At 45.5% G+C, this 15,491-nt stretch overlaps 1 protein-coding gene across 16 annotated transcripts in view; it reads right to left on the reverse strand.

Annotated features, from left to right (window-relative positions):
• DTNB (dystrobrevin beta) overlaps window positions 1-15,491 on the reverse strand; it is a 380,746-nt gene that overhangs the window by 70,064 nt on the left and 295,191 nt on the right. For 13 of the 16 annotated variants that reach the window (XR_007356069.2, XR_007356070.2, XR_007356076.2 and 10 more), the window contains one exon: window positions 2,627-2,647. The exons of the other annotated variants lie outside the window; for them this stretch is intronic. Coding sequence is in view for 3 of the 13 variants with exons in the window: in XM_048846097.2 (XP_048702054.2) it covers window positions 2,627-2,647 (21 nt within the window). In the remaining 10 variants the exon portion in view is untranslated. The remainder of the gene's footprint in view (window positions 1-2,626; window positions 2,648-15,491) is intronic. 16 annotated transcript variants of the gene reach the window in all.

Consider the following 15,491-nt stretch of genomic DNA (forward strand, 5'->3'; position numbering starts at 1 on the left):
TCCCATGCCTCAAATCCCTGCCCCAGCCCTGATTCCCCTCCTGCCCTCTGAACCCCTCAGTCCCAGCCCAGAGCACCCTACTGTACCCCAAACCCCTCATCCCCAGCCCCACCCCAAAGCCCGCACCCCCAACTGGAGCTTCATCCTCCTCCGCAACACAACCTCCTGCCCCAGCCCTGATCCCCATCCCGCCCTCCAAACCCCTCGGTCCCAGCCTGGACCACCCTCCTACACCCCAAACCCCTCATCCCCGCCCCACCCCAGAGTCTGCACCCCCAGCCAGAGCTCTTACCCCCCCACCCCAGCCCCCTGAGCCAGCCTGGTGAAAATGAGAGTGAGTGAGGGTGGGGAGAGTGAGTGACAGAGGGAGGGGGGATGGAGTGAGTGGGGGCGTGGCCTTGGAAAAGGGGTGAGGCAGGGTGGGGCAAGGGTGTTCAGTTTTGTGCGAGTAGAAAGTTGGCAACCCGAGAGACCACACAACCCCCCAACCCCCCCCCCCCCCACATGCAGGCAAGCCAACTAACAACAATAACCAGGAAGGAGGCAGCGGCACTGGGAAAACAAATGTTAATTATGCTACACTTCCATGGAAATGTTTATTCCTGAAAATTATCCTGAAACCTCTCCTGCGCATCATCAAGGATCTACAACCTATCCTGAAGGACGACCCATTACTCTCACAGATCTTGGAAGACAGGCCAGTCCTTGCCTACAGACAGCCCCCCAACCTGAAGCAAATACTCACCAGCAACCACTCACCACACAACAGAACCACTAACCCAGGAACCTATCCTTGCAACAAAGCCCGTTGCCAACTGTGTCCACATATCTACTCAGGGGACACCATCATAGGGCCTAATCACAGCAGCCACACTATCAGAGGCTCGTTCACCTGCACATCCACCAATGTGATATATGCCATCATGGACCAGCAATGCCCCTCTGCCATGTACATTGGCCAAACCGGACAGTCTCTACATAAAAGAATAAATGGACACAAATCAGAGGTCAAGAATTATAACATTCAAAAACCACTTGGAGAACACTTCAGTCTCTCTGGTCACTCGATTACAGACCTAAACGTGGCAATTCTTCAACAAAAAACTTCAAAAACAGACTCCAACGAGACCCTCCCTCCCCCGCTCTCTTGCTGGTAATAGCTCACCTTACCTGATCACTCTGGTTACAGTGTGTATGGTAACACCCATTGTTTCATGTTCTCTATGTATATAAATCTCACCACTCTATTTTCCACTGAATGCATCCGATGATCATAATGGTCCCTTCTGACCTTAGTATCTATGAATCTATGAAGTGAGCTGTAGCTCACGAAAGCTTATGCTCAAATACATTTGTTAGTCTCTAAGGTGTCACAAGTCCTCCTTTTCTTCTTGAGTATATGGCAATGTTCAGCGTTTGCAATTTGATGGGGGAGAGGAGTAAAGACCTTATCTGGGTGTCTTGGGGTTTTTCTTCCCCCAGGAAACATTCTGTACCTACCTGTTTGGTGTAATCTGGTCCATTCCTAAAAGTCACAAGTTTTTTCACAGAGGTATTTTTATGAACCCCAGGATAAATCTTCTCTGAACAGGATGATTTAGCCACATCTAGAGAGGAGCGAACTCCAGCACAAGGAAGGAAATCACCACAATTTTCCCTTCAATTTGGTGAAGGACTTTTAATATGGGGCTCCCAGGAGCCACCAAAGGTCAGGTCCAGCACATTACTGATGTAGTGTGACTCAGAGGCTTCATCGATAGAAGCTGTATACACAGGTACATCTTCTTACCAGAAATAAGTTATATGAATATTTTCAAGCTGTGTAAGGTATATATGGCAGATAAACCACCAAAGTGAACACAGGATTAATCTTCATAACTCTATGTGCACAAAGAAGAACAGCCAGGGTGTGCTAAAAACGTGTGTTGCTGAAGAAAAATAACTGAATATAAGGCTGTTCCTTAAACAGAAAAAGGGCTCCCTCTGGAGTGGATCACAAAGTTAACACTGGATTTAAATTTTAGTAGGAGGGTAATGGAAATGGAAATCAGTAACAGCAAAGCATTCTTGTCTCTCATTAGTTTGCACATTTTGTTTGCAATAAGCGCAAAACAGACTAGTCTAGTGGGACTATATCAAGGCTACACGACACGAAGCCACGCCTAGAGTATCAAAATTAGTTTTCATGCATGGACTTGTACATGGCAAACAGGCAAATTCTAGGTTATTCAAAGAGACAAGAAAGCTTTCAAAATACCTCAGAGAAACTCTCAGAATATGGAGTAAAACAAGCTGAGAATCTGCCTTTTCAATCTGGTTGATCATGCACTTTTCTAAAAAACAAACAAATATTCTCACTGGTCATGTACTCAAGGCAATAAACTTAATTTGAAAGGGGAGGAAAATAAGCTCACAGTACTTTATTAAGAACATGCTCCACTGGGAACTGAAGAGCTCTGGTTTGGAATTTCAAAAATGAGAAAGACCCCATAGCAGCAACTTTACACTAGCCACGAAGAAAAAGTAATGCATGGTTTATTTACACATATCCCATCAGGACAAAAAATGTGTTTTCATGCAGAACCCACCCCCAAGTTAGATCAACTACACACTGAAATCAACTTACTGCCTGCTTTTGTTCTTCTTCCTACAAATGTTGGCAACAGAAAAAGGTGAAAAGAAAAACAAAGATATATTAATCATCATGTTAAAAGGAAACAAACAAACATACAACAGAAGAAATGAAGGAACAGGCAGACGGTAAATTGTAGAAACATCTGTAGATGTAACATGAAACAAAGACACAGTAGCTGTGGGGAGAAAGCAGAGATGCAGTTTGTTCCATGTCTCAAAAGGAGATCTATGTCTATGATGTGCACCTGTGTTAGGTGGTCGAATACATTGAGCAGATCTCAGAGTGATCCCTTCCCTCCCAAAACACCCTTAGTGCCCTCAGCACCTCCTTTGGACTCAGGAGATCCATCAGTTCTCTCTCTTCAACACCTACACTCCTTGAGGCCCTCAACCTTTCAGCGAAGAAGGTCTAAACTAAATCTCTCTTTAAATCTATAAATGTTAGCCATGAAACTGTTTGAAGGGTACTGTTTGCACCGGAGTACTGTCATGGATAGATATAAACTGTTCAGGAAGGACAGGCACGGCAGAAAAGGTGGGGGAGTTGCATTGTGTGTATATATATATATATATATATATATACACATTGTATGACTGCTTAGAGCTCCCATATGAAACTGCAGAAAAACCTGAGTGTCTCTGGATTAAGTTTAGAAGCGTGAGCAACAAGGGTGATGTCATGGTGGGAGTCTGCTATAGACCACCGGATTAGGGGGATGAGGTGGATCAGGCTTTTTTCCGGCAACTCATGGAAGTTACTAGATCGCAGGCCCTGGTTCTCATGGGAGACTTCAATCACCTTGATATCTGCTGGGAGAGCAATACAGCAGTACACAGACAATCCAGGAAGTTTTTGGAAAGTGTAGGGGACAATTTCCTGGTGCAAGTGCTGGAGGAACCAACTAGGGGCAGAGCTCTTCTTGACCTGCTGCTCACAAACTGGGAAGAATTAGTAGGGGAAGCAAAAGTGGATGGGAACCTGGGAGGCAGTGACCATGAGATGGTTGAGTTCAGGATCCTGACACAGGGAAGAAAGGAGAGCAGCAGAATATGGACCCTGGACTTCAGAAAAGCAGACTTTGACAACCTCAGGGAACTGATGGGCAGGATCCCCTGGGAGAATAACATGAGGGGGAAAGGAGTCCAGGAGAGCTGGCTGTATTTTAAAGAATCCTTATTGAGGTTACAAGGACAAACCATCCCGATGTGTAGAAAGAATAGTAAATACGGGAGGTGACCAGCTCGGCTTCACAGTGAAATCCTTGCTGATCTTGAACACAAAAAAGAAGCTTACAAGAAGTGGAAGATTGGACAAATGACCAGAGAAGTATATAAAAATATTGCTCGGGCACGCAGGAGTGAAATCAGGAAGGCCAAATCACACCTGGAGTTGCAGCTAGCAAGAGATGTTAAGAGTAACAAGAAGGGTTTCTTCAGGTATGTTAGCAACAAGAAGAAAGTCAAGGAAAGTGTGGGCCGCTTACTGAATGAGGGAGGCAAGCTAGTGACAGAGGACGTGGAAAAAGCTAATGTACTCAATGCTTTTTTTGCCTCTGTCTTCATGAACAAGGTCAGTTCCCAGACTGCTGCACTGGGCAGCACAGCATGGGGAGGAGGTGACCAGCCCTCTGTGAAGAAAAAAGTGGTTCGGGACTATTTAGAAAAGCTGGACGAGCACAAGTCCATGGGGCTGGATGCGCTGCATCTGAGAGTGGTAAAGGAGTTGGTGGATGCGATTGCAGAGCCATTGGTCATTATCTTTGAAAACCTCATGGTGATTGGGGGAGGTCCCGGATGATTGGAAAAAGGCTAATGTAGTGCCCATCTTTAAAAAAGGGAAGAAGGAGGATCCTGGGAACTACAGGCCAGTCAGCCTCACATCAGTCCCTGGAAAAATCATGGAACAGGTCCTCAAGGAATCAGTTCTGAAGCACTTAGAGGAGAGGAAAGTGATCAGGAAGAGTCAGCATGGATTCACCCAGGGCAAGTCATGCCTGACTAAACTAATTGCCTTCTATGACGAGATAACTGGCTCTGTGGATGAGGGGAAAGCAGTGGATGTGTTATTCCTTGACTTTAGCAAAGCTTTCGACACGGTCTCCCATAGTATTCTTGCCAGCAAGTTAAAGAAGTATGGGCTGGATGAATGGACTATAAGGTGGATAGAAAGCTGGCTAGATTGTCGGGCTCAACGGGTAGTGATCAATGGCTCCATGTCTATTTGGCAGCCGGTATCAAGTGGAATGCCCCAAGGGTTGGTCCTGGGGCCAGTTTTGTTCAATATCTTCATTAATTATCTGGACGATGGGGTGGATTGCACCCTCAGTAAGTTTACAGATGACTCTAAACTGGGAGGAGAGGTAGATACGCTGGAGGGTAGGGATAAGATACAGAGGGCCCTAGACAAATTAGAGGACTGGGCCAAAAGAAATCTGATGAGGTTCAACAAGGACAAGTGCAGAGTCCTGCATTTAGGATGGAAGAATCCCATGCACCGCTACAGACTAGGGACCGAATGGCTTGGCAGCAGTTCTGCAGAAAAGGACCTATGGGTGACAGTGGACGAGAAGCTGGATATGAGTCAACAGTGTGCTGTTGTTCCCAAGAAGGCCAATGGCATTTTGGGATGTATAAGTAGGGGCAGTGCCAGCAGATCGAGGGATATGATCATCACCCTCTATTCGATTTTGGTGAGGTTTCATCTGGAGTACTGTGTCCAGTTTTGGGCCCCACATTATAAGAAGGATGTGGAAAAATTGGAAAATGTCTAGCGGAGGGCAACAAACATTATTAGGGGACTGGAACACATGACTTATGAGGAGAGGCTGAACGAACTGGGATTGTTTAGTCTGCCGAAGAGAAGGGTGAGGGGGGATTTGATAGCTGCTTTCAACTTCCTGAAAGGGGGTTCCAAAGAGGATGGAACTCGGCTGTTCTCAGTGGTGGCAGATGACAGTACAAGGAGCAATGGTCTCAAGTTGCAGTGGGGGAGGTTTAGGTTGGATATTAGGAAACACTATTTCACTAGGAGGGTGGTGAAACACTGGAATGCGTTACCTAGGGAGGTGGTGGAATCTCCTTCCTTAGAGTTTTTTAAGGTCAGGCTTGACAAAGCCCTGGCTGGGATGATTTAGTTGGGGATTGGTCCTGCTTTGAGCAGGGGGTTGGACTAGATGACCTCCTGAGGTCCCTTCCAACCCTGAGCTTCTATGATTCTATGAATACTCAGTGATGCACAGTGCTTGTGACAGAACAGCATAAAATCTCTGCTGCACTTTCACTCTTTGTCAAACTGAAGCCATAGCCAGGGACCTCCTGTCACTGGCCCATAGTGACCTTTGCAGATCAGGGTAAAAAAGGCAAGTTGGTACAATGTCAGACATCCAAAGCAGTGGAATGGAAGGAGAGGAGAACTGGGAAAGTAAACACGAGCTCCAAAGGTATGGACTAAATAAAAAAATATGCAGGGAAAAACCTGATTCCTGCACTGCTATAGAGTAAGTCTGATGAATGGGGGTCACTGCTGAAAGCGTGATGCTTGAGTAAGGCGCGAATGAATGAAGTCACCTTCGTCTGAATGAGAGAAACGTGTATTCAGTGACCTGCTGGGCTAGTACAGCTACACTTTTATTTCAACTGCTGAGCATGAGCAACATAATCTAGATTTCTTTTACAAACTCCTGACATTTTCAGAGAGAATTTGCCCCTGCACTCCATAAAGCAGTGGGAACACTGAGAGCAATTAAATAATAAATGAACCCAGGAAAACAACGAGCTATTCTCTAGCTTTAGTAGTCACCACTGCCACTTTTGAGGTTCATAGATTGCAAGGCCACATGGGACAGTTGTGATCATCTACTCTGACCACCTGTCTAACACTGCTATCATATAACATCTCCAAAAGAATTCCTTTTGAACTATGGTATATCTTTTAGAAAAACGTCCACTTACGATTTAAAAATGGCAAGTGATGGAAAATCCAGCAAGACCCTTTGTAAAACTGTTACAATGTATACTTTACTTCCAGTCTGCATTTGTCTAGCTTTAACTTCCAGCCACTGAAACTTGTTAAGGATTGTCTGGTAGACTGAAAAGCCTATTATCAAATATTTCTTCCCTATGTAGGGACTTTTACAGACTGTAATCTAGTCACCTCTTAACCTTCTCTTTGTTAAGCTAAATTAAACTTTTTGAGGATACTGGTGAGGACAGTGGCTCATGCCATATGTGTCGGTGCTACCACAATGTGAATAATAAAATTTGCAGTTTAATTTTGCCGCCTCTGTTTTTCTGTGCTCAACTTGAGTTCCCTCATGCCTGATTTTTAGAGGTATTGAAAGCATGCCGCCATCTTTATCTTCAGCTAGAGTTTTAGATGCCCTGCACCTCTGAAATGGGCATCCAAAACTGAAACACACAAAACCAACGAACACTTCTACCCTTACTTTTTTCTTTCTAAGATATAAACAACAAAATTAGATACTAGCAATCGCTACTTGACAGTTATCTTTAATGCACAGTGGCAGTGTGCTTTCAGTGGTTGGCCTCTGGCTCTGGACTTTGCCCCTCCTACTGGTCTGTGAGAGTTTGGGTAGGCCAACCTCCTTTCCTGGGCTTCAGCCTGAGTGGTTGGTTATGGGGATGATATATAGATCAGCAGTGAATGAGAGTTTTCCAATGTAGACTTTGGTCATGAAATCCTATGTTATGACTTAATTTTGGTACCCAGAGACTCTGATATTAAACTGGGAGGAGTGGTAGATACGCTGGAGGGGAGGGATAGGATACAGAAGGACCTAGACAAATTGGAGGATTGGGCCAAAAGAAATCTGATGAGGTTCAATAAGGATAAGTGCAGGGTCCTGCACTTAGGACGGAAGAACCCAATGCACAGCTACAGACTAGGGACCGAATGGCTAGGCAGCAGTTCTGCGGAAAAGGACCTAGGGGTGACAGTGGACGAGAAGCTGGATATGAGTCAGCAGTGTGCCCTTGTTGCCAAGGCGGCCAATGGCATTTTGGGATGTATAAGTAGGGGCATAGCGAGCAGATCGAGGGACGTGATCGTTCCCCTCTATTCGACATTGGTGAGGCCTCATCTGGAGTACTGTGTCCAGTTTTGGGCCCCACACTTCAAGAAGGATGTGGATAAATTGGAGAGAGTCCAGCGAAGGGCAACAAAAATGATTAGGGGTCTGGAACACATGACTTATGAGGAAAGGCTGAGGGAGCTGGGATTGTTTAGCCTGCAGAAGAGAAAAATGAGGGGGGATTTGATAGCTGCTTTCAACTACCTGAAAGGGGGTTCCAAAGAGGATGGCTCTAGACTGTTCTCAATGGTAGCAGATGACAGAACGAGGAGTAATGGTCTCAAGTTGCAGTGGGGGAGGTTTAGATTGGATATTAGGAAAAACTTTTTCACTAAGAGGGTGGTGAAACACTGGAATGCGTTACCTAGGGAGGTGGTAGAATCTCCTTCCTTAGAGGTTTTTAAGGTCAGGCTTGACAAAGCCCTGGCTGGGATGATTTAACTGGGAATTGGTCCTGCTTCGAGCAGGGGGTTGGACTAGATGACCTTCTGGGGTCCCTTCCAACCCTGATATTCTATGATTCTATGATTCTATGATTAATTCACCTTATGTTTGCATTATGCTTTGAACATGTAAATTATTATTAATTAGCACTTATACTTTTAAAAAAAGATAAATGGAATTCCGTTTTTCAGGTCATCATCCCATAAAAAGAGTTTTATTCTTTGCCTTCTAAATGGCCAAGTCATTAATATTTGAAATCCACTTTCTGCACACATGTAATGACTAGGGCTGTCAATTAATTGCAGTTAACTCCCGTGATTAACACAAAAAAATGTATCACGATTAAAAAAACTAATTGTGATTAATCATAGTTTTAATCGCAATGTTAAACAATAGAATACCAATTGAAATTTATTAAATATTTTTGGATGTTTTTCTACATTTTCAAATATACTGATTTCTATTACAACATAGAATACAAAGTGTAAAGTGCTCACTTTATATTATTACTTTTATTACAAATATTTGCACTGTAAAAATGATAAACAAAAGAAACAGTATTTTTCAATTCACCTCATACAAGTACTGTAGTGCAATCTTTTTGTCGTGAAAGTGCAACTTACAAATGTATTTTTTTGTTACATAACTGCACTCAAATAAAACAACGTAAAACTGTAGCGCTTACAAGTCCACTCAGTCCTACTTCTTGTTCAGCCAATTGCTAAGACAAACAAGTTTGTTTAATTTACGGGAGATAATGCTGCCCTTCTTATTTACAATGTCACCCGAAAGTGAGAACAGGTGTTTGCATGGCACTTTTGTAGCCAGCATTGTAAGGTATTTACGGGCCAGAGATGCTAAACATTCATATTCCCCTTCATGCTTTGGCCACCATTCCAGAGGACATGCTTCCATGTTGATGCTCGTTAAAAATAATGCATTAATTAAATTTGTGATTGAACTCCTTGGGGGAGAACTGTATGTCTCCTACTCTGTTTTACCCGCATTCTGCCATATATTTCATGTTATAGAAGCCTCAGATGATGACCCAGCACATGTTGTTTGTTTTAAGAACACTTTCACTGCAGATTTCACAAAAAACAAAGAAGGTACCAATGTGAGATTTCTAAAGATAGCTTCAGCACTCTACCTAAGTCTTAAGAATCTGAAGTGCCTTCCAATATCTGAGAGGGACAAGGTGTGAAGCATGCTTTCAGAGGTCTTAAAAGAGCAACACTCCAATGCGGAAACTACAGACCCCGAACCACCAAAAGAGAAAATCAACCTTCTGTAGGTGGCATCTGACTCAGATGATGAAAATGAACATGTATTGGTCCACAGTGTTTTGGATGGTTGTAGAGCAGAACCCATTATCAGCATGGAGTCATGTCCTCTCAAATGGCGGTTGAAACATGAAGGGACATATGAATCTTTAGCCCATCTGGCACATAAATATCTTGCGGCGCCGGTTACAACAGTGCCATGCGAACACCTGTTCTCACTTTCAGGAAATATTGTAAACAAGAAGCGGGCAGCATTATCTCCCGTAAATTAAACAAACTTGTTTGTCTGAGCGATTGGCTGAACAAGAAGTAGGACTGACTGGACTTGTAGGCTCTAAAATTTTACACTGTTTTACTTTTGAATGCAGTTTTTTCTTGTACATAATTCTACAATTGTAAGTTCAACTTTCATGGTAAAGAGATTGCACTACAGTACTTGTAATGGGGGAATTGAAAAATGCTATTTCTTTTGGTTTTTACAGTGCAAATATTTGTAATAAAAATAAATATAAAGTGAGCACTATACACTTTGTATTCTGTGTTGTAATTCAAATCAATATATTTGAAAATGTAGAAAATATCAAAAACTATTTAAATAAATGATATTCTATTATAGTTTAACAGTGGGATTAATCGTCCGATTAATTGCAATTAATTTTTTTAATCACACGATTAATCGAGATTAATTTTTTTAATTGATTGACATCCCTAGTAATGACCCTTACGAACATAAGAATGCCATAGGGTCACACCAATCATCCACCTAGCTAAGTATCCTGTCTTCCAACAGTGACCAGTGACAGAGGTTTCAGAGGGAATAAACAGAAGAGAAGGTTACTCGCCATGTGAAGTAACTGAGATTCTTTGAGATGTGTGTCCCTGTGGGTGCTCCATTTTAGGTGTTTGTGTGCCCTTGCACTTGTCCTCGGAGACTTTTGGTAGCAGTGCCCTGTTGGGTCGCACATGCGTGGTCCCCATCTTGTGCTGCTTCAGGCAGTTAACTGATACTGTGGGATCAAAACCCACTCTGTTCCTTCTCTACTGCAGAGGCTGAGTAAGAAACGCCGAAGTTGAGGGGAGGAGGGAGCGTAGTGGAGCACCCTCAGTTACTGCACAAGGTGAGTAACCTTCTCTTCTTCGAGTGATGCCCTGTGGTTGCTTCATTTTAGATGACTTCAGAGCAGCGCCTTCTGGTGGAAGGAGGGGGCTTTGGAGTTGAAGTCGTGACAGATCACAGAAGAGAAAGTCTGAATGAGGTACCAGATGTTGCCTGCTGCTCTAACGCATAGTGCTGTGTAAAGGTATGGGCTGAGGCCCACGTAGCACCTCCACAAATGTCTGTGATGGGTACATTGTTCAGGAAAGCCGTGGAGGCTGACAGGCTCCAGTGGGATGTGTGAAAATCCCCTTGGGGGGTTAGCAGGCACACTGATAGCATAGTTTTTTGCAATCAGAAATCCACTTGGAGAATCCTTGTTTAGATATGGCACTCCCTTTGGCACATTTGGTGATGGAGATGAATAGTCTGGAAGATTTACGAAATGGTCTTGTTCTGTCTATGTAAAAGGCTAATGCCCTCTGTACATTGAGAGTATGAAGTGTGGACTGCGTTCTATCTGTGTGGTGTTTGGGGTAGAATGTCGGTAAGTAAATGGGTTGGTTAAGGTGGAAAACTGAGATGACTTTTGGTAAAACTTGGGGTGCAGTGTCAGGGATACTTTATCTTTAAAAAAAAGCCATGTATGGGGGATCTGCCTTGAAGGCCCCCAGCTCTCCTACACATCTGGCAGATATAATTGCCACAAGGAATGCCTCTTTCATGGAAAGGTGTAGCAGTAAGCATGTCGCCATGGGTTCAAATGGGGAATGGGTGAGGGCCTGAAGGACCAGGGTGAGGTCCCATTGTGTAGTGAGAGTGAGATGGATGCCATCTGTTTCTGTTGGCGCCATGCTTCAAATCACCACCACTTGAGCATGTACGTGTGTCGGGTAGTTGCTCTACGATTATTTAATAATATGTTTTGTACCTCTTCCGAGCAGGTCATCTCAGGTCCTGTGAGCCATGGAGGAGCCATGCTCTGAGATGGAGTTTTTGCAGGTCCGGATGCAGGACATGACCTGAGTCCTGGGACAGCAGATGAGGCCGAAGTTGGAGTGTGATTGGTGGATGCACAGCCATCCTAAGGAGGTAAGGACACCAGGATTGGTGAGACCATGCGGGGGCTATTAGGATAACTGTGGTCCCATCCTGCCTGATCTTGTGGATCACTCGGATCAGGAGAGGGATGGGAGGGAAGGCATATAGGAGGGAAGGTTCCACTCGAGGAGGAATGTGTCATCTAAGGACTGTATGCCGAGACCTGCCCTGGAGCAAAACCGGGGGCATTTGGTATTTTGTGTGATTGCAAAGAGGTCTATTGCTGGGAACCCCCACTATTGAAATATGTGTTGAAGTACTCTGTTGCCGAGCTGCCACTCATGGTCCTGAGAAAAATGCCTGCTTAAGGCATCCGCAATGATGTTCTGGCATCCAGGTAGGTAAGACGTGGAGATGTGGATATTGTGTCTGATGTATCATTGCCAGACTTTTATGGCTTCCATGCATAGGGAGTGTGATTGTGCTCCCCTTGTCTGTTTATATAAAACATACAGTCTATGTTGTCCATAAGGATCTGAATGGCCTTGTCTTTGATGAGTGGTAGGAAGTGGGTGCAGGTGTTGTGGATGGCTCGTAGTTCTAATAGATTTATATGTAGAAAGGATTCTGCAGGAAACCAGAAGCCCTGGATAGAATGTGGATGCATGTGTGCTCCCCCCCCCCAAGAGTGAGGCATCTGTAATGATGGTTAGTGTCAGCGTCTTCTGAAGGAAGGGCACCCCTGTGCATACGTTGGCTCATTGTGTCCATCAGAGTAGGGAGTCCTTTATTTTGAAAGGCATCATGAGACGCTTGTTTATGCTGGGTCTGTGTGGGACATAATTCATATGGCGCCATCCTTGCAGGCAACACATGTTTAATCTGGCATGTCTGCCGACAAACATTGTGGCTGCCATGTGACCAACAAGTTGCAGGCAACTCCTGGCTGATATCTGTGGACTATTTCATACCGTGGATATGAGGCTGGTGAGAGTGAGAAACCGTTGCCTTGGTAGAGAGGCTATGGCCTCGGTAGAATTGAGATGGGCCCCAATGAACTCCAACTCGTGCACTGGAGTTAGGGTGGACTTTTCAGTATTTATTTGGAGGCCCAATCTCATGAAGAGGGTTACCATCTGTTCGGTGGCTTGTATTGCTGCCAGCTGTGTTGACGCTTTTAGCAGGCAGTCGTCCAAGTATGGGAATATCAAAATTGCATTTCTGCGCAGGTATGCTGCAACCACAGCCAGTACCTTCGAAAACACTCGAGGGGCAGTAGAGAGGCCGAAGGGAAGGACCTTGTATTGGAAGTGGTCCTGTCCAACGGTAAAACCTGCGATGAGAGGGATGTATCGTTACATGAAAATACGCATTCCGCAGGTAGAGGCCCGAGAACCAATCCCCTCTTTCTAGAGCTGGGATTATGGTGCCTAGTGTGACCATCTTGAATCGTTGTGTTTTGACAAACTTGTTGAATCATCATAGATCGAGAATTGGTCTCCTTCCAACAGACTTTTTCTTTGTGAGAAAATAGTGGAAGTAAAATCCTCTCCCTCTGTGTTCTGTTGGAACGGGTTCTACTGCTCTTAGCTGTATGAGGTGGCTTACCCCCTTGCGCAGTAGAGACTCGTGAGAAGGGTCCCTGAAGAGGGACAGGAAGGGAGCACAGGTAGGGGTTTGGAAAAAAAAAAAGGTGGGGAGGGAGTAACCAGTTTGTATGATTTCTAGCACCAATTTGTCAGATGTGATGGTCTTCCAGATTGGATAAACTGGAAGTAGACGATCTCCAAATGGTTGGGAGAGAGATGGTGTCACCAGCACAGATAGGCCTGGGGTTCTCGTGCCCTCAACCAAGGATTCAAATTTGTTGTTTGGAGGTTGATGGTTGGGATGCAGCTAGTGAAAAAGTAGATTGGCATCCCCTTGGGGGCCTGTGTTTGCGGGCTTATGACTCAAATCATGTTGTTGTTGTTGAGAATATATGGTCTGGCGGTAGCATTGGGGTACATAATAATTTCTCTATTTTTTCTTGGGTTTGGGTGTATAGATTCCCAAGGATTGGAGTGTCACTTGTGAATCCTTGAGCAAGTGGAGAGAGTCATCTGTTTTTTTGGTGAAGAGTTTGGGACCTTCAAATGGCAAATCCTCATCTGTGGATTGAGCCTCCTTAGGAAAGCTGGAGAGATGGAGCCATGAGGCCCCCTCATCATGACAGCCATCGCAACTGATCTTGCAGCTGTGTCCGCAGAATTAAGTGCGGCTTGCAGGGCTGTTTTGGAGATGAGTTGTCCTTCTGATACAAGCGCTGTGAATTGTTCTCTCTTGTCCTCGGAAATAAAATCAGTCAATTCAGACATTTTTGTGTAGTTAATATAGTCATATTTCGCCAGCAATGCCTGGTAGTTGGCTATGCGGAGGAGTAGTGTAGCCAAGGAATAAGCCTTGCGGCCGAAAAGATCAAGTCTTTTCCACTCTTTGTTGTGAGGTGTGGTTTTGGGCTGTTGCCTACCACGTTCCTGGACTGCATCAACCACTAGGGAATTGGGTGCTGGATGTGAAAAGAGGACGTCTGTGCCCTTAGCTGGTACATAATATTTTTTGTCAGACCTCTTGCAGGTTGGAGGAGCAGTTGCAGGGGTCTGCCAAATGGTTTTGACAGGGTCCATAAGAGCATCATCGTTCATGGGCAAAGTGATTTTGGATGAAGCAGATGTATGCAAAATGTCAACTAGTTTGTGTTGTGTCACGTGGACCTCCTCAAGAGAGATGTCCAGGGAGCTAGCCACCCTTTTAAATAGATCCTGGAATAGTCTGAAATCGTCCCCTATATTATGGGGAAGAGGCATAATGGTGTCATCTGTGGACAGTGATGGTAAATGGGTAGGTGGTGCCCCTTCCAGGATCGGGGGTTCCTCTTCATCTTCCCCCGGTTCCCCTGCTGCCATCAAAGGTCCAGGCACCGAAGTTGCAGGTGACTGCTGTGTGCCAGGTCTGGATGTGGCAGGCAATCACTGTTGTGTGGGGTATGCCATCCACAGGTTCCAGTATGCCCACTGGGGGGCCCCCAGGGCTGGCCGTACCATTGAAAATACTTGGGATCAGTGTAATATGTCCCCTGAGGGGGTCCTGAGTGAGTCGGTTCACGGTAGAGAGGAGATTGCGGAGGGAGACTCGGTGCCGAGCCTGACATGTTCACGTTGGTGCCGATGATAGGGGAGTCAGGGGCAGAGCCGACTAAGAGACCCTTGTGTCTGAGAAACTGCTGCGAGGTCTGTTTGATTGGCCCCTGAGGCGGTATCATTGTCAGTGCCGGGAGCTGCTGTGTATAGGCTGGCACTGAAGGCTGCGCTGCTGTGTGCACCGAGCATGCCTTTGAAGGAGCTGCCCTCTGTCCCGGTGCCGTGCTGCTGTGCGTGGGTCGTGGCTTTGGTATTGGTGGTGCCAGGGCATGGGGTTTAGATTTCCCCTTAGTGCCTCTGTTGGAGCCGGCTCTTTTAGAGTCCCTGGCTCTAGTGCCGGGTGGTCCTACTGGGTCGGCTACCAAGCTGATAGTGCAGTCGGTGCCGGTGCCGAGTGTCCACTCGCGGAACGCCACTTCTTGGCCGATTCCTGAGTGGGGGACACAGGTGCCTGCCTTTCTGACAGTTTTTTGGCGGGTTGCTCAGACCCATGGGTTGAGGTGGGACGCCTGTCAGAAGCCGTGGCTGGTGAAGTTTGATCAGGAGGGGTCTGGGCTCCGGGCTCAGATGCAGGTCTGAGAGACTTCTCCATAAGGAGGAGCTTTAACTGCAAATCTCTAGCTCTTCCTGTCCTGGCGGTGAGCTTGAGGCAGCGAACACACTGATCGTGGCCGTCTGAGACAGGTGTAGCAAGCTTGCCGTTGAGACAGCGTTTAAAGCCCGG

This window comes from Caretta caretta, chromosome 3, assembly GCF_965140235.1.
Source record: "Caretta caretta isolate rCarCar2 chromosome 3, rCarCar1.hap1, whole genome shotgun sequence".
Lineage (NCBI taxonomy): Eukaryota > Metazoa > Chordata > Testudines > Cheloniidae > Caretta > Caretta caretta.